Source organism: Cylas formicarius, unplaced genomic scaffold, assembly GCF_029955315.1.
Source record: "Cylas formicarius isolate icCylForm1 unplaced genomic scaffold, icCylForm1.1 PGA_scaffold_4__25_contigs__length_36172078, whole genome shotgun sequence".
In the NCBI taxonomy this organism is placed as follows: Eukaryota; Metazoa; Arthropoda; class Insecta; order Coleoptera; family Brentidae; genus Cylas; species Cylas formicarius.
This window is the reverse complement of record NW_026844334.1, coordinates 6,049,237-6,076,092: the sequence shown is the minus strand read 5'-3', so window position 1 is coordinate 6,076,092 and position 26,856 is coordinate 6,049,237. Positions and strand designations below refer to the sequence as shown.

The following is a 26,856-nucleotide window of genomic DNA, read 5'->3' as shown; positions in this document are numbered from 1 at the left end:
AGGAGGCAGAAATTTGGTAGGACCACATCGCCAACCTGAGAGACTGTCCCTTATAGAAAATGACCAGAGTCGCATTGTTTTTTATGTAAGTGCAATTTTTAATGTCCGTAGAAGACTTAGCCGATATTTTATCTGATTTAAAAATCGTTTCAACTGACTCACATAGTAGTAGTAATCAAAATATTTCTATCGAAAACAGTATAAGAAATAATTTATATACAGATATGGCTAATAATTTTAAACCAGAATATTTAAACTGTGTACCTACTTTTGATGGGAACGCTAATGATTTAAATAGATATCTTGCTACTTGTGATAGCCTTATAACTGCTTTTTACGATCAAACTAATCCAAATAAATTTGAAAATATTTACTTAATTAATTGCCTTATTGGAAAATTAGTTGGCACAGCCAAAGTAGTAGTAAATATACAGAATGTTTCGACTTGGGAAGATCTAAAAGTCACTCTTGTAAGAAATTTCGCGGATCAACGTGATGAGGCTTGCCTCAACCGTGATTTAGTTATGCTACGGCAGCAACCTAACGAATCACCCAACCAATTTTATGATAAAGTATTATATATTCTAAATCTTCTTTGTTCGTACGTTGATAACCATGAACAGACGAACGCTGCGAAAGTTCTTAAAAGAAAGTTATATACAGACCTTGCCTTAAAAACATTTTTATCAGCGCTTAAAGAGCCTCTAGGTACGAATATACGTTGTATGCGTCCATCAAGTCTTGCTGAAGCTTTGCAGTTCGTCAATGACGAATACAACAATCAATACTTCCAAAATTACTCTAAAACACCTAAACCGCCGATACAAAATGTAAGACCTTCAAACCAAATACTACAAGACTCTTTTGTAATACCAAATTTTAAGCCAAACGTTCTATATAATTTTAATAGTCAAACGCCAAATAATCTCTTTAGAAGTCAACATTATTTTCCCTCGCAACCGATAAACATACAACCAAGACCTAACCCGCAACAACCGAAGTACTTTACAAACTCACAAGTTTTCGGGAAACCCCAAAATCAAAATGTTTTCCGCCCTAATCAAAATAAACTGTTGCCAAAACCTACTCCAATGAGTATCACCACAAAAAATACTAGCAATAGTTTTAGAAACCCGTCAAATAACTTTAACCAACCCTCTAATTCAAGAACAGACTATTTTAAATCTTTTCCACAACAACCTAGGAACTTCACCTTTGAAGAATTGCATAACACCGAACAATATGGCGAAAACCCTGAAAAATTTTGCGAATATGTACAACAAGAAACCGAAAACAATGACCCACCTTACACATTTGACCAAGACCACAATTTTCAAATTGAACAAGAAACAGAACAAAATTTTTCGAAACCGCCTCTACAAGACGACAATCCATAGACGATCGTGTATTTTGCCTTAACAATATAAACATTAGTAAATTACCTTATATCGTACTACCCGAACATAACCTTAAGTTTCTCATTGACTGTGGCTCATCAAGATCTTTTATCTCACCTGAATTAGCATTTAAGTATTACTCGAAAAATATAAAAGAAGATCCATTTATAGTGGCAAGAGGAAATCAGGTTTCAGCACATAAATATAGCACATTGTTACCCTCTTCCAAAATATTTAAATTGCCTAAGCAAAATAATTTAAAATTCTTTTTATTTAAATTTCATGACGTATTTGATGGATTAATTGGTGTAGATAATCTCCAATTTTTAAAAATAAATCTAGACTTTGCTAATGGTTATTTATACACCCCATATACTAAAATTAAACTACTCTATCGAAACACAAACAAAAATCTTAATCAAATCAATATCAGCCCTCGATGCGAACAAATTATCAAAATTGAAACATCTATAAAAAACGGTGAAATTATTATTCCCTATCAAAAAATTGGAAATTGTGAAATCCCCGAAAGTTTATCTATTTCGAAAAATGGTATAGCCTTAACCAGTATTTTAAATAACTCGACAGAAGAAGTTACCATCGATTTTTCTGAACCGTTAGTTGTAGAAAAATTTAACAGGGAATTCTTACAACAAATCGACCTAAATAATATTTGCGAATTTTCCTATAATCACGAACCAAAATTTGATATCTCTGAAACAATCCGTAGTGAGCATATGAATAATGAAGAAAAGTCGGAAATATTGAAACTCTGTAAAGAATACTCTGATATTTTCTACAATGAAAACACACCTTTAACTTTCACAAATGAAATAAAGCACGACATTCGAACATCAGATGAAACACCTATATACACAAAAACCTATAGATATCCGTACATACATAAAGCAGAAGTTGCGCGTCAAATTAAAAAAATGCTCGATCAAAAAATAATAAGGCCCAGTAATTCTCCTTGGTCATCCCCTATTTGGATTGTGCCTAAAAAATTGGACGCGAGTGGAACCAGAAAATGGCGTATATGTGTGGACTATCGCAAACTTAATGAAAAAACTATTGACGATAAGTATCCTTTGCCAAATATAACCGATTTGTTGGACAAATTGGGTAAATGTCAATATTTTTCTACATTAGATCTCGCCAGCGGATTTCACCAAATCCAAATGAGTGAAAAAGATGTGCCAAAAACAGCTTTTAATTGCGATCAAGGGCATTATGAATATCTGAGAATGCCTTTCGGGCTCAAAAATGCACCTGCAACCTTCCAGCGCGTAATGGACAACGTATTGCGCGGGCTCCAAAACGAACGGTGTACGGTTTATTTAGACGACATTATTATTTATTCGACATCATTACAAGAACATGTAGAAAAATTACGCGATGTTTTCCAAAGACTCCGAGAAGCGAATTTTAAAATACAGTTGGACAAGTCCGAGTTTTTGCGTAAGGAAGTGGCCTATCTCGGTCATGTAGTTACCCCCTCAGGCGTTCAACCAAATCCCGACAAAATAAAAGCTATTAAGAACTATCCTATTCCTAAAACAACAAAAGAAATTAAAGGTTTTCTAGGTCTCCTAGGTTACTACCGCAGATTTATTAATAATTTCGCTAAGTTAACTAAACCGTTAACAAAATGCTTAAAAAAGGGTGCAAATATTGATCATAATAATGAATTCATTAAGTGTTTCGAAACTTGTAAAAATCTTCTAATAAACCAACCAATTTTACAGTATCCTGATTTCTCGAAGCCGTTTAATTTAACAACCGATGCGAGTAATGTCGCTTTAGGCGCTGTACTTTCACAGGGTCCAATCGGAGCTGATTTACCCGTAGCTTACGCCTCACGCACATTAAACGATAGCGAAACCAATTATTCAACTATCGAAAAAGAGCTTCTGTGTATAGTTTGGGCAACCAAATATTTTCGGTCCTATCTTTTTGGCAGACAGTTTAATATCATTACGGATCACAAGCCCCTCCAATGGCTATTTTCACTAAAAGATCCTAATTCAAAATTATTGCGCTGGCGTATAAAACTAGAAGAATTCAATTATAAAATATTTTATAAGAAGGGTAAGCTCAACACAAATGCGGACGCGTTATCGCGTATCGAAATACATACTAACGAAACAAACGACAGTTTTAATCTAAATCAGTACATGGACGATTTTAATAAAAGCCTCAAAAATAATCAAGTTCCGTCGGACATTAACGACGTTCCAAATAATAATGCTGAAACGTCTTATACAGAAACGAATAAAAATGACCTTGACCTAGACAACATCTCTATGGTTGCGCTGCCTGACACCGACAACGCTACCAATGTCCCAGACGATGACAATATTACTATACATACGAACGCAGATCAACATCCCGCTGTAGGTATCACGATAACAGAAAGCCCAGTTAATTGCGGCGCACATCAAATCATAATTAAGTCGGTATTACATTCCCCAATGAAACCTAAAACGATAATATTATTCGGGAAGAAAAAACGCCTTACAATTCAAATATCTCAAAATAATTTCGAAAAAGATATCTTAGAGTTCGTCAAAGACTACATCATACCCGACGTTCAATACCATCTCTATTTTGAAAATCCCGAAATATACGAACCTTTTACAGAAGTAGTTCGTAAATATTTTAAATGGCCATCTTTAAAATTAAAACGCTGTACATCAAAACTTGTCGACATTACCAATAAAGACGACATACAAGACATAATTAAAAACTACCACGAAGGAAAATCGAACCACAGAGGTATCGAGGAAACGGAACAAAAAATTAAAAGTAAATATTATTGGCCATATTTAAAAAACTCAATACAAACATATATCAACAGTTGCGAAATCTGCCAACAAAGTAAGTATGAGCGGCACCCAGTCAAGGTAAAAATGAATGTTACCCCTACCGCGAGTAGACCTTTCGAAATTATTCATATGGACGTTTTTACTGTCGAAAAATCAAAATTTATAACCATCATTGATAGCTTTTCAAAATACGCGCAAGCCTATCCTATCGAATCCGCAGAATCTGTCGAAGTTGCAGATTGTTTATTAAAATTCTTTTCCCATCACTCAGTCCCTAAACAGGTAATTGTCGATAACGGTCGTGAATTTAGAAATTTGTTAATAACGGAATTGCTTAACTTGCATAAGATAAAACTCCATTTTATAAGCCCTCATCATCCTGATTCAAATGGTATAGTCGAAAGGTTACATTCAACATTACTAGAACATTTTCGCCTCTTAAATACCCAAGGATTCTTAAAATCACCGGCACACTTAAAAATGATATATGCTATTTTAGCATATAACCACTCCATACATTCAGTAACAAAACTTAAGCCAATTGACATAATTAACGGGCATATTTCCGACGATAGTCCCTTCGATATTAATATTGATCAAATATTGATTAATAATTATGTCAATGACCATAAAGAAAGGACCAAAATTTTGTATTCAAATTTAAACAAAAAAATAATCCAAAATAAAGAAATTGTAATAGAAAACTTGAATAAAAATCGCGACAATCCTGAAATATTTCAACCACAGCAAATGGTGTATGTGAAAAAACACATAAGACAAAAAACTGCGAACGAATTTCAAAAACCTACTGTCATCACTAAATTAGATTCCGCTCATAAAACAGTTTCCACGGGAACGGAAGAAAAGATTCATATGAATAACTTAAAACGTCCCAGAAAGAAAAATTACACCTTTAGTAATTAAATACTTTATTATTTTAGATTCCCAGCGATTGTCACGTGCTTCCAAGAAAGCAGCCACATTGCAGTAAGAAACTTGAATACGAACCCCGGCATGATTCTTTTGAAACTAGGGTCTGCAAAAATTCAAGATTCGGCTTTTAATTTTATATATTATTACGATCTTAATCAAATAGTTTTAGAAGTAGATAAGTTAAAAATTAAGTCAACCATTTTAGCGAAAACTATAGAATCCAATCCTGAATATAAAAATGCAAGTATTAATTATTTTAAACTCCTTTTTCTAATAAAAGAAAAAGTAGAAATAAAATTAAAAGAACTAGTTCCCGATATTCAAAGGTCCAAAAGAGGTTTGATTAACGGTCTAGGTTCAATATTTAAATCAATTAGTGGCAATTTAGATTCTTCTGACGGCGAACGTTATGACGCCATTATTAAAATCCTTGAGCAGAATCAAGAAAAATTGGCAAACAGCATAGCTCAGCAAAACTCGGTTTCTATTAATTTGATAACACAATTTAACACAACAATTCGCAAAATAGCTACTAACGAAAAAATCTTAGAAAATAAAATTAATGAAATAATAATTTTTATTAAGGGTACAGAAGGTCATTCACTCTTTATCGTAGATTACTTGAATCAATTAATAAGCCTTTATGAAATAATATACTCAGTGTTACAGGACATTGAAAATTCAATCTCTTTTGCCAGGCTAAATACAGTACATCCAAGTATAATAAAAGCAAGCGATCTATTTGAAGAACTCCTTAGAGTAGAAAAGTACTTAAATAAAAGACAGTTTCCATTAACAGTAACTCCGGAAAATATCCTTAAATTTCAAAATTTAATCGATATCGAATGTTACATTAACCATAAGAAAATAACATATATTTTAAAGGTCCCGACTACTCAAATCGACATTTTTGATTATTTTCATCTATATTCAATACCTATTTTTAATGGGAGTCAGTTTAAAGCGATAGTTCCGCGAAATAAATTCTTGTTAAAAAACAAATTGCACTACACATTTAAAAGCGACCCCTGCAAAAAGATTCTACCACAATATTATATCTGCGGAGAAGCCAACCTACAAGAAATCGCTAGAAATAATCCCTGCGAAGTTCAGCTACTTGAAGCTGGTAACACCTCTACATGTCAACAAACTCAAATTACAGTCACTAAGCCAAAATTCCAACGTATGGCAGGTTCCAATCAGTTTATTGGTATCTTCCCTCGCAAAGAAGAAATCAAGTTGGTCTGCAATTATAAAGAAGAGACTCTCATCCTGACTGGTACATATTTGTTTGACGTACCAATCGACTGTAAGGTATCGTCTAGCCAAGGAGTATTCGTAAGCGAAAAATCAACCAGTACTAGCCAGTCGATACTTCTATCCAAATTTGGTGATGTCATTAACCAATTACCAGTTCAGCCAGATGTTAACATTGAGCTCCACGACGTCAAGTTGGACGAGCTGCATACAATAAGGGCCCAAATCCTGCAGAAACAACCAGAAATCTCCGCTATAAGTCCTTTCGTCGAGTCTCCAAACTTATGGACCTTATCGATTTACGGGATAATAATTATCGCCTGCTGCTACGCTTGCTATAAGAAGTTCCTCAACATTAGGAATATCAAAAAAGCCGAAAGAAGACCAGAACCAGTTATCGAGCTAGCCAATGTTCAACTTCCACGCTAACCCTTGAAGTTGAATCTAAGGAGGGAGGAATTATGTCACGACCCATCCCTACACCCATAGGAAGAAGATGCTCAGCCAGATTTTGCCGCGTCAGCTTTTAATCATATAAAACTGTCGTTGCGCTTATTTGTTAGTCAGTCAGTTGAATACGCTCTTGCGGTAAACAATTAATTTTGTAGTTTTGAAAAATAAAGTTTTTTTAAAAAGCGACTTTCGGTTTCCTGTTAGAAAAGTCGTGCAGTCCGTCGCAATATTCATCGTGCTGGCTTTTATGGAAGTTACCTGCCGACGGCAATAGAACTCGGGTCCGATAGGTATTAAAGGAGAGAACGGTAGGGGCGGACCCTCAAAAGTTTTGGTAATAACATATTCTTTTTTGTTTATTTAGGTGGATAAAATCTTATTAAATTACATTACGAAAAAACAATGACATTAAATGTATACAATAAGCTAGGATATACTGTTTCACTATCAGAGTCTTCATTGAGATTAATCATAATAGGATTTATGTTGTTTTGTATAGAACTGTAAGTTTCCAATTTTTATTATTTGCTGAACTTAATTTTTCCAGCAATCAATTGGTATGTTATTAATTACATTTTTTTGGTTCCATAAATGCTCTACGAGGTTAAACATGCAACTATAAGGAGGAAGGCGTAAAACAGTATGCCCAGCCTGCCCAACCAAATTATGGCATTCATATTGTTTTCTAATTCCAAAAGTTGAGATTTTTGTAACATAATTCAAAATAAATATAATTTTCTAACAAAAATTTCTGGATTTCTGCTTTTGACTTGATGACAATAAGACTGTTATTGGGAATATTTTCAAATAGTTCGGCATTTGCATTCTCATGATAATCCAAACTAGAACCCTTAAATTCTTTGCAGATAACAGCAAGCAGTTGGGATAAATCCGTCTTCTGACTCAGCGTGTATTGTGGTGATGCGTTTTCCTTTATTTTGGAATCAGCCCATCCTTTGGATACAGTGTCGTGTGTATCGAACCATGTTTCATCAAGGTAAATTATGGATCTGTTGTCTAATCTAAATCTTTTAATTTCTTCTGTGTGATTCCATTGCTACTTGCCTTGCTTACTCCATGGCTTATATTTATATTGACTTCATCTTCTTCTAGCTTTTTTTTCAGTTTATCCATGGTAGGCACAACTTCGCTTTGACAAAGACAATATATTTTCCTTCTTATTAGGTTCTCATAACTATTGTCTATACTGTGAGTTTGAAAATCAATACGTTTATTCATTTTCTTCAATTCTCCACTATTACTAATATACCTTATCGAATGCCATTGGCGTTTTTGTAAGTAAACACGTTTCTTTTAAAGCTTCTTGTTTAATAAGACCTTTACTGATTAAAGTTTCATACACATTTTTCACAACCTGTTTTACATCAAGCGACAAATGGTAGAACAAATTTGATAAACCCCACTCTAGTCACGAGTGATAAAAAAACGAGTAACTGAAGAAGTTTCACCAAGGAAAACAAAAAAATCATTTATTAGCTGTTTTTTTTTATGAATCAAAGGTACGAACTTCGTCAGTTCTGAATGTCACACGTCACTAAATGCAACAAACCTTCAACGCGTTGAAAAACTTTTTTAATCATTGGTTGCCAAATAAAACTGGTGACTAAACTGATGTTTATCAAACTTGTTGCATAATACATTATAGGTCAACTAGTTGTCCTACATTATAAGGTATTATCAACATTTGATATTTGGAATCTCTACCTCTTTTTAAGTTATCAACTTGATCACCTATTACAAAAAATACATATATTTGTTGTTTCTAGGACAGAACGTTTTCAAATGTATTGTGTTGTTTTGCGAAAATGTATTCAAAAACTCTCCGCTCCGCTGCGATTCGCTCGTGTCAAACTCGTGAGTCAAATGCCGTTTACCGCACTTGCTGCATAATTTACTATTACTTCTTTTTTAATTTCAATTAAGTTTAAAGCTATTTTTATTTTCATTTTATTTTAATTATATTAATGTTTTGGTTTTGGTTCCAATCATTTTGCAGCATATTTTTTGATGAAACGAACAAGAGTTAGCTGTGAACTTCAGCAACCTGTTACCTGTACTTCTAACTTTTTTGCGACCAGTAGTTTTTACGAATATATTTTCAATACAACTAATATGAAAATACCATTAGTGACCAAAATCTACCGAAAACATTCGATCGCTTCCGAAACCGTGACTGAAGTACCTGAAAATGACTCGTGATAATGTTTTAGGAAACTGAATCCGTGAATAATTTCAGAGTAGGGAGTAGAAAAGAGTATTTTTCGCGTTTGCGTGTGGAATCTTCCGAGACAATCCTCGCTTAATTACCATCGCATGTCGAGTTCGGTAAACGGCTAAGTTAATAATGCAAAAATATTATGTATACGAGATGCACGTGACTGTTACTCATCGAGCGATTACGTTAACAATAAATTCAAGGTAGCGAGCACATCGAACGTCCTCTCCGCCGCTTACGCAACACCGCGTTGAAGTCAGAGTCCATCACGAAGATATTACGTCGGTATATCTCGCCGTGTTCATTACAATTACAATGAAAAATATTTTCCTATTTTCGAAAAGAATCTATTAAAGTATCAAAGTAAAAAGTAACGTCGCATCTGAACTTGATGGACAACACAACCGAAGGAAATGGAAAAATAAATATAAAAATATAAATATAAATGAAGCAAACTGGGAAAACATCCATTATAAATCAATTCCTAGGAAAATATTTTTGAGTCATTATGTGAAACCCTTAAATTGGAAATCAGTTTAGGCTTTCTATGTGTTTTTAATATAGGAGATCGACCTATTTAATGGGAAAATTCAATTTGAAATCGAGCTACCTCAAGTAGGGAATGTTTTAGGAAGATTTATAAACAACACACTAATATGAATTAATATAACAGTTTAATCAAAGATTCCGCACGGCACAGTTCTTGTAGGCTAACATCTTAAATACGGCCCTGGCTTGTGGTACACGTTCCGAAAAGAATGATCCCTTCCACTTCACAACCGGCGGGTGTTAAACTCATTACGAAGTCAAAACCATAAAAGGTTGTAAAAACGGTATCTCGTTCGGAGAACTCTATCTTTGCGCCTCACATATCATTGTCACTTTTTTAAAGAGGGCGTATTAATTCCAAATCCGCTATCCAACATTTCGCAACCAATTTTTAAACTGATATAAAAGTCTAATACGATACTATCTTCGAGCGTGTGTATGTGGGGCGTGGCCCATTGTGATTGTTACGGGTCGGGCCGGCGATGCATCTACTCTCTATTTCTAGGTCACCTGGCCCCGCAAATTCTCGAGCGCACAGACAAAAAAAAGAAACTCGAGTTCTTGGCACCGCGTCTGCATATCAATAGCGTATTTTTTTCCTTTTGCGACCGTCCAAAAATATATCACGCACAAAGAAATTGGAGGGTACGGGCAAGACGCATCGAATTCCTCACCATATTTTACCCTGTTCTACGTTTTTTCTTACTTATGAACGAAAGGCATTTAAGAAACGTTTACGGAAAGGCAAAAACCTCACCTTTGTTTACCTGCTTTTTATGTTTTCGTGTTACTGCGTTTTAACGGATGTTGAGATTAGTTTGTATCGATTGGCAGATGCCATTCAGAAAGACAAAGATAATTTTCGAACAAATAAGAATTCCAAGACCCATAAAAAGTTTTCGAATGAAAATTGGCACCACTTGTGGTTATAGATTCCAATGCGGTGCCTTTTCATTCGAACGCGTTTGTTTACTTTAACCCATTTTTATTTTAGTAATTCCAATTCACGTTATTTCGTGCTCTCACATTTATTTATATTCGAGCATATTGGGTTCTACCAAATGGACATTTTATAGTTTTTCATTTACGGCTAATAATTTATTCGCTAAAACGGCAATTTTCTGGGTCTTTTAGATATTTTTACCGACACACCCTGTACATAATTGAAAAAATTCCGCAAATGGAGTTTATAGTCCTGGATCTCTCACGTTTTCTGGTCCAAGAATATTTGCAAAATAGTAAATGGTTTTCGAGAAAATAAGTTTTTTCTGAAACCATGCAGTGCGCCGTAATAATCAATGCCAAAGTAACCAAAAATTTTTTAAAAAATTCGTGGTGATTTCCACTGTTTATATTTGGGTTTACATTTACTTCTCTGCTAAATTTGAAGTCGATATATGCAAATTTAGGACACGTAACACATTTCTTATATAGCAGTCTTTTAGTTATAGCCAATTTTCACTATCAGGGGTACCATTTTCCAGCTTTATTGACTTTGCGGCCCAGCCTGTATATTCTTCTTGAAAAAATATCAAGAATAAAAGTTTTCGGAGACAAATCTTGTGCGTCTTCGTTCAAGAATTTTTGCGGTTGCATAAACGGTTTTCGAGAAATGATTTTTTTCTTAGACCTTTGAAAACGCGATAGCAACGTCCATAAAAACAGAAAAATCGAAAAAAAAAAAAAAGATGGACGTCGATGCTTGAACGCAACCATTTTTACATGTCTCTTGCACCCCGTGGACGGTTAAAAATGATCAAAATTTGAAGCGTGTCGCTCAAACCGTTCGGAAGTTATCGTCGAAAAACCCTGGTACAGAGAACGGAGAACGGACAGCCAAAAAAATTTTTTTTTTCGACGGAGATCATTTCTGTATCAATGGCGGTCCCGTAGGACGTACCGTTACAGAGATCTCGAGATTTTTCGAAAGTAACAAGAAAAGCCACAGTATGGTCAGAATTTCAACTAAGTCTCTGACCAAGCTTGTATTAACGGCCGCGTCTGATTTTAAAATTAAAACGAAAGTTTTAAACGGTTTTTACCAGTTGGCAGCTCGGATTAGTTTCCATATGGGTCAGGTGACGTCACGCCTTCGCCTTAACCTAAATCAACTTCCTAATTTGTGCATTTAACTTGTAGACGCCTTGGTACGGCCTTAAGACCCATTTTGACAATCCAATTGATTATCGATTATAGATATTAAATTAGCGCTTGTTCCAATTTCACGCTAAAAGTTATAGTGAAGTTGGTAGTAACTTTAGTTGGAGGTGATAATCCCTGATTATCAGGATAACCAGCACAGAGTGAGGTTAGGCAATGTTGAAATGTATTTTAGTAACCGGCTAAGTTATTTTGGTCATTATAACCTTAGTTTCATTTGTGGTGAATCTCAGCGTGGCAACAAATTGCAGCAACTTTTCGTGACGCAAAAAAAAATGGGGCTTAAGTCTTACGGATTTAAAGTGCTGGACCGCAAAAAACCGACACTCGGAGACTTACCAGATCGTTGTCGCTGTCCTCGCCGTCCTCGCTATCGACAGAAGACGAATAGTGCTTTTTAACGGATTTGAAACATTTCACGAATATCGTTTTAACAGTGTCCGGCTGCATGCAACACACATTTAAACGGAAGACAAAAAAAAATGGAAAGTCAATGTACGAAAACGCAAGCATACATACTAATTGATATTTAGAAAACTATATCTACCCGTAAATACTACTACAACTAACCAAAACTATATCTACGCATAAGTACTCGCCATCAATCTAATGATTGATAGCGAGTATTCCGTATGGTGTATCTCAAAGTATATTGTGTTATGTACCCTACCCCAATAAACAATAAGATTACTTATTGTTTTTCGGTAATCTTTTCTTAAGTCTGTTCTTAACGTTCTTTAATACCTTTCGGTTCAACGGCAGCGACTGCGATAAATACAGCCAACATGACATACATTGGCACGAACTATAAAATATATTTCGAGCTGAATTTTGAATGTGTCATTGTCGTCGACAGCTGACCTCGATAAATACAGCCAAAAGTCAACGCGATATATTTTGAGACAAACTATACAATATCGTGCTAAATTCTGATGCACACCGGTTGGTCAAAGTTTTTAAGCCCATATGCAAAATAAAAATTACTTAAGTGTCACGCTTTTAAAAATAATTTTTTGAATGGTTTGTGGTGTGCATGTGTACTATTTTTTGAACTATGGAAAAAGAGAACCGTCACTGGAGTATCCCTTGCGGCATTGTCGAGCTTGGTACATAGTATGAAAGTGATACGAAAATTTGCCGAGTTGTCACATCTAAGAAAATTCCCTAACCAACGAGAACGCAACATTTTTCTACAAAAAAATAGTTTTCTAGATATAATTTTTGAAAAACAATGGAACAAAAAGAAGAATTTAAAAACCAACTAGAACAGATTGTATCACAAAAAAACAAAAAAAAATATTTAAAAAAAGGGGTTAGCATAAAATAATTTCCAGCAATTGAAGAAACTTATGGAATTATACACGATGCTCATTTGGCAACTGGCTATGGTGGCCGAAACAGATTAGTGTAAGAAAATAATAACAAATACAACAACATTACTACTGACACAGTTATGTTGTATTAATCTTTATATGAAGCATGTCAAAAAGACGCAAAGGGCAAGAAAAAGGAATTGTGATAAAACCAATTTTGACGAGTGAAATGAATTCTAGGTGTCAACTGGATCTCATAGATTTATAGACACAACCAGATAATGAATTTAAATTTACCAAAGCTGCATCAGAAGTAGCAAAACAACTTATGAACGTTTTCACTCTTTTGGAAGCCGCATCCATTCTTCAATGTGATAATGGTAGGGGGGAGTTTGCAAATAAAATTATCCAAGAATTAGCAAATATGAAAATAATACACGGAAAACGACAGAGCTCGATAGAGATGTTCAAAATATGCTTACAACCGGCTTATTAATTACTAACCAAACAACCAAGTGGTGAGAAAGTTTGAAATATGTTCAACTGATGAAAAATATAGCTTTTTATGAGAGTATGAAACAAACTCCCTATAAAGTTTTATTCGGAACAATAATGAAATTGGGTTCGAAAACAACAAATTTACCTATGGAATCTGTTGAAGAGCTGGAAACAAAAGAAGAGCTAGAGCGATTACTAGAAGGAGTGGAAACGTTAGACATAATTTAGGATGATGGTTTATTACGCAACCAAATTGAAGATAAAGACGTAAGTTTTGAGTTCAATTCTGTTTAAAAAAGAAGAAAATTTTAGTTCATAATGCTAGAAAGAAAGCATTAAAGAAATTAGAAAATCCAAAAATTTTGATTTGCATTGTTTTGTCTAGAGATGACGATAAAAATTTATATAAAGTAGGAACTAAACAGGCATTCGCCATTTGGGAACAAAAGTTCACACGAAGATATTTCTCAAGATGTTGAGAAGTCAGTAAGAGAAATAATAGGAATGCAGTCCCTTACTGGTGGACAAGGTTTTAAAAGATGCATCTGCAACATGTTCCTCAAAAAAAATGCAGTTGTAAAAATGGAATATTATGCAATTCTAAGTGCCACAATAGCAATTCCTGCTCAAATAAATAAAAGTTTTTTCAATATGAAATTTTTATATGATCTTTTATAGTTTTATAAAATTTAACTGTTATAATAAGGAAAAGTATGTTATTATTATTATTATTATTATTTGTTTGATTCCCATCGTATTAGTTATAAAAAAGTAGGACGAAAATTGAATGAATGAATATTGGGATCATAACCTACGACATATTATATAATTTGCAAAGAAAAGCATGTTTTGTTTGTCATTTACATTTTTTAATTAAAATAATTTTCGTTATCAAAGCCTTTTGTATTACGTTTACTTAAATAAATATCTTTTTACAGTATTCCAAGTATTCCAACTTTTCTTAAAACATGAAGGTAAGGGTATACATTTACCAAAACGTAAAGGCAAGAGTACACATTTGCAGTAAAATGTATATATGCATTATATTCATTTCACATATACCTAACTTTTTGGGAAATGTACACATTTCACGACAAAAATGTACATTTACCGAAACATAAACAACAAAACACGCGATTCGCAATTGGTAACAAAGGACAACAAAATTCACACGTCTGGAAAGGCGAGTCAGATTGTTTCAGCCGGGAACTTAACCTCCGGCTTCTGAAACGCCATTGTATATACCGACGACGACGAGTTTGAAATATTTCGAGTTTATTTTTTTATCCACATGCAAAATTCCAATCGGCGAAATCGAACGCAAAATAATATGCCATCCACACGCACATAAAACATGCATATATCGATATGCATATTAGGCAAGCGGAGAATGCTAAAAATGCTGCAAATATCGAACGCTGGCCGCGCGCTAGCAATTCGATAAAATTACGACACCTGACGCCGATATTTTGACGTTCTTTTTTTTCAAGTAGATTGCTAATTTGAAAGTCAATCGAAGCCGATCGAACACGGAGCCCCCTTCAGAAATATCGACAAAATTCTTCATCGTTTTTGATTATTTTTGCCTGTTGTCTGTCATGTATAAAGTATTTATAAAAATAATAACAGAAAGATTGACCAACAAACTTGACAGTTACCAGCCTAAAGAGCAAGCCGGATTTAGAAGAGGTTTCAGCACACTAGATCATCTGCAAGTAGTAAGAACAGTTATAGAAAAGACAAATGAATACAATATCCCAATCTGGGTCGCTTTTATTGACTATGAAAAAGCTTTTGACTCTGTAGAGATATGGGCTGTATTGAAGGCATTAAGCAACAGCAGAGTCGACTATCGATGCACAACCTTAATCCAAAATATATATAGCAACGCAACCCTCCAAGTTATGTTGAAAGATTTCACAGATAAGATTGATATAGGCAGAGGAGTTAGACAAGGAGAGTCCATCTCACCGAAGCTGTTCACGCTTGCGTTGGAGGATATGTTCAAGAATATCGGATGGGAAACTAAGGGCATTAAAATAAATGGAGAATACTTAAGTCACCTACGGTTTGCTGACGATATTGTTCTCTTCGCGGATAATCAACAAGATTTGCAAGACATGCTATTGGAACTAGATCAAAACTCTAAAAAGATAGGCCTCAAGATGAATATAGGAAAAACCAAATATATGACGAACGATAATATCACACAAGAAACGAGAATCGAAATAGATAACAAAAAAATAGAACACACAGAATCCTATGTTTATCTAGGTCAGAAAATAGAAGTTTCAAAAAACAACTTAAAAGCAGAACTACCGCGAAGGATATCGTTGGCATGGACAGCCTTTGGAAGACTCAGGGAGGTTTTTTGTTCAGGCCTCCCAAACACCCTCAAAGCGCAAATCTTCGATCAATATGTACTTCCAACACTAACATACGGTACAGAAACATGGGCAATTAATAAAGAAATCATTTGCAAGCTACAAACAACACAACGAGCTATGGAAAGGAGGATGATAGGTGTAACCCTCCGGGACCGAATAAACAATAATATAATCCGGGAAAGATCAAAAGTGACAGATGTCATAGAGAGATTATGTAGACTGCGATGGAGCTGGGCAGGACATATAGCCAGGAGCAAAGATGATCGTTGGACACGCAGAGTGATGGAGTGGAGACCATGGAGCAGTAAGAGGAGCAGAGGACGCCCCCAGACTAGGTGGACAGATGATATAAAGAGACTGGTGGGAGACAATTGGATGTGGCATGCGCAGGATAGAAAGGAGTGGCAATGCTTAGGGGAGGCGTACGTCCGACGATGGATGGATAGTTGAGGATGATGATGATGATGATGATTAATAAAAACAAATATTATAGAAAAAAATGAATCGATAGTCGTTGCCCCTCTACCACTATCGATTCACACGATAAAGTGGTCAGATATAATGTGTTGCCTGGATTAAAAAAAATATTAAAAAAAAAATGGTTACAAGTTCCTAAGGTTTTGGAAAACCAGTATGGAACTAGCACTTCGTAATGCGATTAATTATAATAGAATAAAATTTTAATATCGTTTTTGACGATATTAAGGAATTGATGGGCTTTAGGCTGAGTCTATGAAAAATCGCTGTCTTATGTGATCAACGTTTCGGCAAATTTACTAATAAAGATAATTTTTAGTGTTAATATACAGGGTAGTACGAAATTTAGTGCAGAAAATTCAACAAGTTTATCAATGATATAAATTTGTTTTTAAGTGGCCGTAATACATACTAAGTTTGCTTGCAAAATCTACTTTACGCTATTAAAATTTCTCCATTATAATTCGGTAAAATCGCGTTCTATTAATTAAATCACACATCACGCAGAAGGCAACAAACATCCTTATTACTCCTGAAGAAGGCAATAAAATTGCCGAAACGTCGACCACATAAGAATTTGATTTTTCACAAACTTTTAATATATTTTATTTTTGTACTGCCAAGCTTTAATAAAATATTTTTAAAAAATCTGACATTTAGTTTTACGGAAAACTATGTAAAATTGTGAAAAATAAGTGATATATAATCCTTTCCATGACTATTATTGCCTCAATTTTAACTCTTTAATGTTTTTCTCGCGACCAATTATGGATCTGATTTTTTTTTCAATGTGTTTCACGTCGCCTAATCGCGGCACGTAGAAAAATAATTGTTAACCGACGCGTGTTGTTTTAAATACGCCCATTCCCACGCATTTACTTTGGAGACCGTTTGGCTCAAATTAACACAAAGTTTTTTACCAAGCGTGACGGGTACAATATATCGTGTGACGACATTTTGCAGATATTAAATTTTCGTCGAGAACGATTTCATTAGTTACGAGAATTCCCACGCGAAGAAATTTCGTCTGGCGTTTCGCGTTTGAAAATAACCCAAACGGGAAACCACCAATTTTATTTTCCCCAGAATAATAACCGTATCGGACATTTTTATTTCACAAAAATCAAAAATTCATCTATTAGGTTTTGGAACACTTTCCACCACGTTATATAAAAAAAAATGCGTTTAAAGTCAAATGCAACAGAGAGCAATTAAACTTTTCAAACTAATTTTCTTGATGGGCAACGTGTGTTGTTTTGCAAAATTATTACTGAGCGTCTCTCGCATATAACAAATAAAATTCGATATTAGACGGTTGTGCACCAGAGACTTATTTTTTTTGCTTAACAATAAATTTAAAAATATTGTAAGCGGAGGCATTTAAATGACAATATAGACAATGGATATTGACTGTTACGGATTGTTATGAATCACTTTCTATTTAATTATTATATTAAACAGTTTTCTGGCTGTACTAGATAGTGTTCTAAATGGAATTTCAGCCTCCTTTTTGCTTGTAACATTAATTATTGGATATACTGTTATAATACGACCAAAAATATAGTGCATTTATTGCTTTGACGAAGCATTTTGCAGTACCATAACCGCAGACCTTCGCAGGACCGTGGTAAAACCCATCCCAACAGATGTTTATTCTACATTAAGTGGATTTTGCCTGAGATGGACCGTAACGAATATTTCTAGAAACTTGAAATCGATTTTCAGTTCCAAACAATTCATAAAGGTCAAGTGCTAATGGAATCTCAAAGAATTTTGCAATGGGGGTGGATTATTTAAATGCAATTGTAAAATTTCAAGAGCAAAATAGATCAATTTAGACGAAACGAGGCTCGACACTCACGATATAGTAAAAAAAGATGGTGTGGTAACAGTAACAAGTGTGTACTAATGTACTAAATTTTTATTTGAAACGTAAATGGACCGTTTTAATTTTTTTAAGTGACTGATACTTTATTATTATTATATTTAATATTTTGTATATTAATAATGATACTATAAAGAAATGTAATCGAACGGAAGGTACTAAGTTGTTACTTTATACTATTTTTTTTATGTTTCAAGAATTGCTGGGCGAAAATGATTGAAAACATAATTATATCCTGCTTGTTAATGTACGTAGATAAATTCCTCGGCAGGATGTTCTAATAAGGAGCTGCGGTTTTGGAGTACTAAACAGTAGGCACAGTTAACCACGGGGTCGGTTGTAAAAGTACTATATTTCTGGTCCAAATATACTGATTAATTCAAACCCTTACTGGCAATAAACTAATAAGATTATAATTATAAGTTTCGCAACAGGATGTATTTTTCTTCATCCCTATTTATTATAAACGTTAAAATTGGGGTGAAAAGAAAGCGTCGCACATCCACGTTCCGCGCAACCTTGACCTTACAACCCACGGATGCCTCCCGTATCCAACGCATACACACACACACAAAGGGTCCAAACGTCAAAACGCTAGTGCGTTTCGGACCTGGGTCGGTTTACCGAAACCGGTTTGACGTCCCTGAATCATAAAACTACGAAAAAGGCCTCGCGAGCATCTCTGAGGGTCTATTTATTATTCTCCTGGTCACAGACTACTATACGATATAGAACGAATGTTTGACAGTTCCAAATTTTAGACAGCCGCGGGCGTCGCTTAACGTTTGTAATATTTTAATTAATTAATATTATTACATTTATTTTGGGTTTTATACTATTTTGATCTATCCATAAGTCGGAAGACTTCCCGAATAGCTTCTGATTCTTCCTCTTAATGCTCTAAAAAGAAAAAATATAGGAAAAAATTATTTTGCGTTTCCAAAAACCATTTAGTGTAATATGTATTTATGTTTTTATAGGGTTGTATTTGAAATAATAAAATTAAAAATTTTAACTAGATATTTTTTTAACTATTCACGTTTTTTTCATAGTTAACGATTGGGAAAGAGCTTGGAAAAGATTTATTATATCAAAGTGTTGATAAGTCATGCATTCTGCAAAAAACATTTGGAAGAAAAGTGCCCGAACCTTTGACTATTTTTATTTACTACAAAAAAAATATATATAAGTATATATAAGTATTACATTTTTAATAAAATCCCCAATGTAACTATTTTCTTCTTTGTATAACTTAAACTTTTTTTTATTATTAAATTTAGCAGTGAGATATTTTGTTAAGAATTATTATATAATATAATGTGTCCACTACATCACCACTAGTATTATATCTCAATTGTTTTAGTGTATATAGTATTTAGTGTATATATAGTGTATTTGGCCTAACAAAACAACATAGATCAGTCGACTATCAAAATCATAATATATTATGGAGGGTAGCATAATGGTGGAAATACCGTTGAGAAATTTGGCAACATAGAATCCTTCCTTCCTGTTTCCTTTTTATTAATTAATTAGAAATTTTTAGGGAATAGATAGGTATCTAAAAAGCTGCCTGCGGAATAAAATTTTTGAAAAATAGCTACACAAAATTGTTACTAACCCACATTCGAACAGCGTATACCATCGTCGTCGTCGGCCTTGGTCGGGTTTTCCTCCGCCATACCGTCGGGACAACAATAAATTATAGAGATTTACTCACGCGTGTGAATCTCGTTTATTTTTCAATTAAAAGTCGACGCGACAAAAGCGAAACATGATGTCAACGCTTCTGTGAGATTTCGATAAAAATAACAATTACAACGAGCGAACGCAAATATTTAAAAATACGTTGGTTCATTTAGGTACCGGCTCGACAGACATCGTCCAAAATCAAAACAAACGTTTTCGATCGAACGGTCGACGTTAGACAGACCAAACAAAACACACCGGTTGAAAATTTCGTCAGAAATTAGCGGCTTTAGGGTAATACGGCACAATTTGGCAACTACGCGCGACCAATTCCTATCGCAAAAAAGTCTTTTAACAATTTTTCAAGTAGATAGAGCAAAATTTACTGACATGTTAAGGGCTCGATTTTTGTGAAACATTTTATGGTTAAAACCGCATGGCGATATCTTCACTACTAACCGAGATTAATTTTCATAACTTTTTTTTATTTATTAACATTTTGGATTCGGATAAAAACATAATTAATTAAGGCCTACTTAGATTTTTTTCTACAGTTCCGTTTTTTCGTAAATGAATACAACTTTCCTATTTTTTGTCAATCATAGTTGGCTATGTTCTTAATTAAATGCCTTTTCAGCCATATAGATATTTGTTGGTATCTGTGGTGAAAAAAAGGGAGAATATAGGGTATTTTTTGTTTATGTAGGCCGTGTATAATATGTTCAAAAAGACGTCACAGAAACCTTTAAAATAATATAATAAACAGTGAAACTTTAAAAAAGACTACTGTCCAATTTAAAATAATTTAAGTGACAAACACAAATCCTAAGAACAATTTAATATTTTAATTTGAATTTTAGATATTATTTTTAATATTTTTGATTATTTAGAAAACAAAATTATAATTATTTTAACCTAATAATCAAAACACAATAAATATTATAATACAAAATATTAAATATTTTAAGAATTAATGTTCGAATTTGCCAACTATTTACTAACTATAGGATTTATGGAAGCAAACGCTTCTCGAGTCGCTTCCTCTATCTCTGCGTTGGTTTGGAAAATTCTATATTTAAATGCAAGATTTTTTTATCTTTCCCATAAAAAAAAATCTAAACGAATTAGATCATACATACAATTATCTCGCAGGTCACTCATGGGCCCTCAATTCCAATCAACAACTCTTCACTTAAAAGACAGAATGGGGGGCCTCAGTTCCAATCAACAACTCTTCACTTAAAAGTTTAGTTATAATCCGTGCGTTGTGAGCGGTTCAACCATATTGCTGGTAATAAAAATATGGATAATTTTACATTACTTTTTTTACTCATATCCATGTAAAAATTATCAATCAATCGTAGGATATCGGGTATTTTTCTGCCTATTCTGCCTGCTAAGTTAAACATATTATATAGTTAATTAATATATAGTTATAATAAAAGTTGACATGACATGAGTAAGATGTTTTTAATAAACAAACACTAAAACTCTCAAAAAAAATTATCAATAATTATCAAACACTTAACAGTCAAAATGAATGTGTTAAATAAAGAACGCAACATCATAAGCTAAAAAGAATTTCCAAATTAATTGTTTTTCTTATGACATTGTGTTTCTTTTTCCGCACATGACAACGCGATAGCCATATCGCATGAGAAGTTGGTATTGTTATAAAATATTCCTACTGTAATAATTCTTAACAAAAAGGCATATATGTCATAGAAGACAAAAGACACTTTACGTATATGAATTATGTCCAAATATTCCAAACACTTAGGAGATTGCACGTAACTTATGTTTGGCTTAATGGTGTAATTACATTATTATAAGACTATGTTAACATTATTATGATTACATATTTAATGTAATGATCCACTAATAATTGCCTTCTAAATGTGGAATATTTCAGTCAAGATGCACTAAATAATGAAAATAAATTCGCAATTTTCCAAACTTTTTATTACGAAAACACGTCCATTTGAAACTACCAACTGGGAATATGGGAAACCATTATGACAATATCAATTATCAATATCTTCGAATATCCTGTAGAAAAAGGTCACCACGGAAAACATCATTACCTTCGTTTTCTGTATATGCGACAAACGACCAAGGCCCGCCGCTGGCTAATTATTGTGGATATGAAGCGGTTTGCAGTAACTAACAAGGTTATGACGTCTAACGGGCCATCAAATTAAAACATAGTCTATATAAAATATGTGTAATGTGAGAAGTCGGACATCGGATTTAATCCGTACAAAAACAAAAATGCAATACCAAAAAGCCGATGGGTAGCTTAATGAAAATTGAAACTTTTGCTTCATTGTTTATTGTCTGTTGCCTATTTTTAGCTTGCAAAAAGACCAATTAATTTTTTCAAAAATGTAGGTATACCATTAAAAAGTGAAATTTTAACCGCGCACAAAGTTGTGATACTCGTTTTTACCTATTTGACCAGTTTCCCGAAATATATTTCCTACAAACAGGGCTACTTAGATACAGACCTGTACTTCAGTCAAACAGCAATACAAAACACAAAAAAATGTTGAAAAATACAGAAAAGGATATTTTACAAGTATCGATAGCCAGAAACAGTGCACAGTGTCTATACTTAATGGTGGACCAAAGAAGACGTGCAACAAATTTAAGAAACACTTAAAAAGCAGAGATTAAAATTTCTTCTATAAACACAATGTAAATATTCATTGCCGTGATATACCTACAAAAAATTTAGTCAGTTTTTTTTTTATTTCTTTTTTTTTTCTCCTTTTTTCATACTAGGCTTTGGTGCTGGTATTTGTACTGATTTCAGGTATGGAATAAAACAGTAAAAAAAAGATATCCTTTTCAAAAAGCGAATTGATAATTTTCCAGTGTATTTAGGAAATACAATAATTTGGTATAGTTAAAGGTTGAAAAGTTTTCGCTGCTTTTAGCGCACCAACAAAATGTCCATTAATATCCATAAAATATCCATTACGTATTAGTTAATTTTTAATATATACCATGGAGCAGCAATTTCTTTTTCAATATTTCGTGTGTTGATGACAAATAAAGTTTAATCAGACACAATTGAGTTCGTCCTATCTAGCGGCGCCGTCAAATAATAAAATTATCGACATAACCTTATCGGCCGTACCGTTGAACGCGCTTATCTTAATTAGAGTTTTAACTACACATTCTTTGATTTCTTTGGATTACCGCGGGATTAGCGAAATAAAGCATCCGGTAAGTACTGATAATTCGATAAGATACAATCGGGTCGAGTATTGATGTATCGATACTACACTGTAGTGCGGAATTCGCAAATGCTAGGCACTTTAAATAAAAAAGTAAATTCTCGCGAAAGTACCTTAAAGTCTAGCAAACGAGCTTGTACGACCTAGCCGATTGGACCGAACCTAGAAACCTACCTTTCTGTAAAGCTTGACCCAAGTGAGGTCACCTTTCGAGTCCGTATACTGCAGACCGAAGAACCAGACCTCCCTGAGGCCGATCGTTTTGACGACCTGATCGAAGAGCTGTTTCCCGGACGTCGACTGCTGGATCGCGAATTCCAGCTCCGCGTCCATAGTCGTCACCCGTACGTTCATCTGCAACCAAAAACATTCGAACTTGCCTCAAGAGATCATTAATCTGTCGATCGTTTTAAGTCGTCTATCACATCAGTACATAAATCAATTTCTATGATTATGCAACTGAAAGTCGATTTTCATAAGATAACGGCAACATTGTCGCTCAACATCCGGTTAGAAAACCATTCACAATCTGCATATTCCCATGGATGAGTCACAAAATAGTTGAATATGTTAAATACGTGTTAAATCCTTTCGCTAATTTTAATTAATTTAAACGAGCAAAACAAATTTACTTCCTCTCTATTTTATTATATATAAATTCCAAAAATGCAAAATTTTAAAAACTCGCAACATAAATCGCTTAAATCGCTCTCCACGAATCATCATGATTAGTCTTTATGGTTAAATATTTGTAAGTTTTAAAGGCTACAAATACTTGGATATTTTTCTGCAATTTAAAAAAAACTTTTTTCTCTGCATGCTTATGGTGAATTTCATGTCCTGTCGGACAATTAAACCCAATTTCGTTCAAGGTTGCGGTTTTATAACGGTCTTTAAATAACTAAAGGTGCACTTTTCCAACAAAACATAATTATGGCGACAGGCGTCATTAACAAAGTAAAACTCTCGGAATCATCATGCGAGGCAGTTTGCGGCAACAAGCGTCAAAATCGAGAACCGCTGCAGTCGATGTAACGGTAACTGAAGCCCTTACCATTTTGCTGGAAGATACCATCTTGTTTTCCCGAAGCGATCGGCAAACAACAAAATATCAAATCAACACGAGTCGCGGTCGCGCCACAAAATTAACCGCAACAGTTTTTCGAAAGATTTTCCGCACCGCAAAAACAAATTCACTTTTATTCTCGCAATAAACGCCCTTACGCTGAGCTCGCGGTGATTCGAACTTTGAAATTAAACGAAACAATCGACTCGCAAGCCGGCAAACATCTACCCAAGTCCGGCCAATGGTAACACGCCATTCAAAATTCCGAACCACAGAATAGCAACGAACACTCGCGGCGTTCGTCGACGTTGCCGGGTTCCCGAAACAGTCCCACGCCTAGCGAAATCGAAAATTCGGCTTGAGAGCTGCATTTTCGGTTACGTCCTATTTTTTATTTCCGCACGATGCTGGGCAATAACACATTTACGTCTTTTATAAATCCATTCCATATGACTGAAGCAGCCGATAACGTGAGACAATTATCTGCGCAAAGGCGACCCGGCAACGCCGCAAATACGTTCGTCCTTTCCCATGGCCCATGACCCGTAAAAACGATAGGTCTGATCACCTGTCGGTGGGTTTCGCGGTTGTATCAATTCAACAGGTGATGTAAAAATAGATCATGACGTCGGTTCAAGTCCATATTTACGTGTTTTTCATCGCATTTTTGGTCGTGACTCATCTGGTGTCTTCGGCGAAATAAGAAGCAACGCCTACGGTGGCTGAACGTGGCTGACAACTTCTGGCACATCACTTGAGTATATACTTTGGAAACGTTCAAAACACAGACCAGAGAGATGTTAGCGCAAACCGTGAAATGATGTTCTACCGTCTCAATGTCAAGGTCATTATCGATTTATTTTTTCCGTTGTAGGCGTCAAGACGTCACCAAATTTCAGCTTTTAATTGATGATAAACGGTTGGTATTACGACCGCAGTGTGAAACGATAGAACCTCTTAAGATACCGATAGGATTTAATCCCGAAGAGAGAAATATCCAAGATAAAAATATTTTGAAATCCTTTTATATTGATCGACGTGTCACATTCGGAAGCGACACATAATTCCAATTTTCTTGTAGCCGAGAACTGTGTAAATCGATTGAAAATAGACTCGTTAGATAATTTTTTACCGATGAAGTATGAAAACTCGTTGGTAAGGTGTATGTAGGTCAGTGCGTTTCTCGTAAATCTTAATTGATAGGTCCAAGGCTCCGTGACCAATTACCGTAATTTGTCGTATCAAATAAAGGGGGGTTTTATTTTCCATGTTTGTTCTAAATTGACCGTCATGGTAGTTCGGTATTATTTAATCCGGCCATCTGGGAGACGCAAATCTCTGTGTCGGTCCGACATCGAGTTGACAAAAGTTGCCCACGCAGCCGGCGATAAATATAGAAAGTTATTGTGAAAGCGGGATGTGTTATAATACGCGATTTATCTGGTAATTCGAGTATTTACGGAGATAATAATGCTTCCTAGTTTTCGCCGGGGTTCATTGCGATAATTTTATGCAAGTTTGGTCGATTTTTTACATGTAGATTTTTTTTGCCGCTTGATTGACATTAAACGGGAGAAAGTGACGCCCGATTTTGTCGGTTAACTGGCCGTCTCTAAAATAATATGGACAGACCAATATTGCACACTAAGGGGATCGTTGACCTCCGGCGTCGAAGACATTTTTTTAAGCGCAAAGCTACGATCTGTGTAAGTGGCTTACTTACATCCGACATTCCGAATACGAACATTTAAATAGTGAAGGTGAGGAGGTCTCGGGGAAAATCTTCAGAAACAGTTTTTTTCCGTGCCCACAAATATTCACGTCCGCGGAATAGCAAGCAGGTTTCTCTTCGGAGAACGTAACCCTGGTTTTTCCTTCCCCAATTAAACAGTTTCTCGGTGAACTCATGAAGTCATTCGACATGCGCATGACCTTGCGACATTCAACAACCAATATGGCCGCTGACGTCTATAAGTTTAGATGCGACATTTTTACGGCAGTATTTTCTCAAAATACCCCCCGTTGAATGTTTTAGGAAAACGAGTTAAGTGTATGTAAATCGCTGTTGAGAAAGAAATTCAATTTTTAGCCTAGTAAGGCTACTATATTATCTCAGCTATTTGACAATGATTTTTGACAGACCGCCATGTTCGTTTTAACTGCTACACCGCTTACCTTTCTCGTCGTCTTGGATTCGTTCGCACCACCGATTTTGTACTTTGCCCTCAACATACTTTGCTCGCACGACTCGCTACATATTTTGGCGAAAACTCTTATATACGCTTTTTTTTTTAAATCGGATTCAAACGAAACTACGCGTGCTTTGTTGATAGCGCGTGTTTGTCTAGGCAATATTTCTTGCGTAATCTGTTGGAATAATAAAGCCCCATGTTTGCTTTTCGTTTATTTATTATCAAACATCCCTGTATTAATCCCGTGGTCTAAATACGCGACCCAACTGCATATCGCGCAAGAATGTCAAGAAT

General features: G+C 34.7%; 1 protein-coding gene across 2 annotated transcripts in view; it reads right to left on the bottom strand.

The window, feature by feature from the left end:
• LOC132701131 (moesin/ezrin/radixin homolog 1) overlaps positions 1-26,856 on the bottom strand; it is a 43,343-nt gene that overhangs the window by 15,535 nt on the left and 952 nt on the right. Inside the window, exons 1-2 of one of the 2 annotated variants that reach the window (XM_060668834.1) lie at positions 24,359-24,610; positions 23,479-23,658 (exon numbers count right to left, since the gene is read on the bottom strand). In XM_060668834.1, coding sequence (XP_060524817.1) covers positions 23,479-23,658; positions 24,359-24,379 — 201 coding nt within the window. In that variant the 5' untranslated portion in view covers positions 24,380-24,610. Of the gene's footprint in view, positions 1-23,478; positions 23,659-24,358; positions 24,611-26,856 lie in introns of those variants that run through there. The other variant, XM_060668835.1, reaches the window with a different exon arrangement.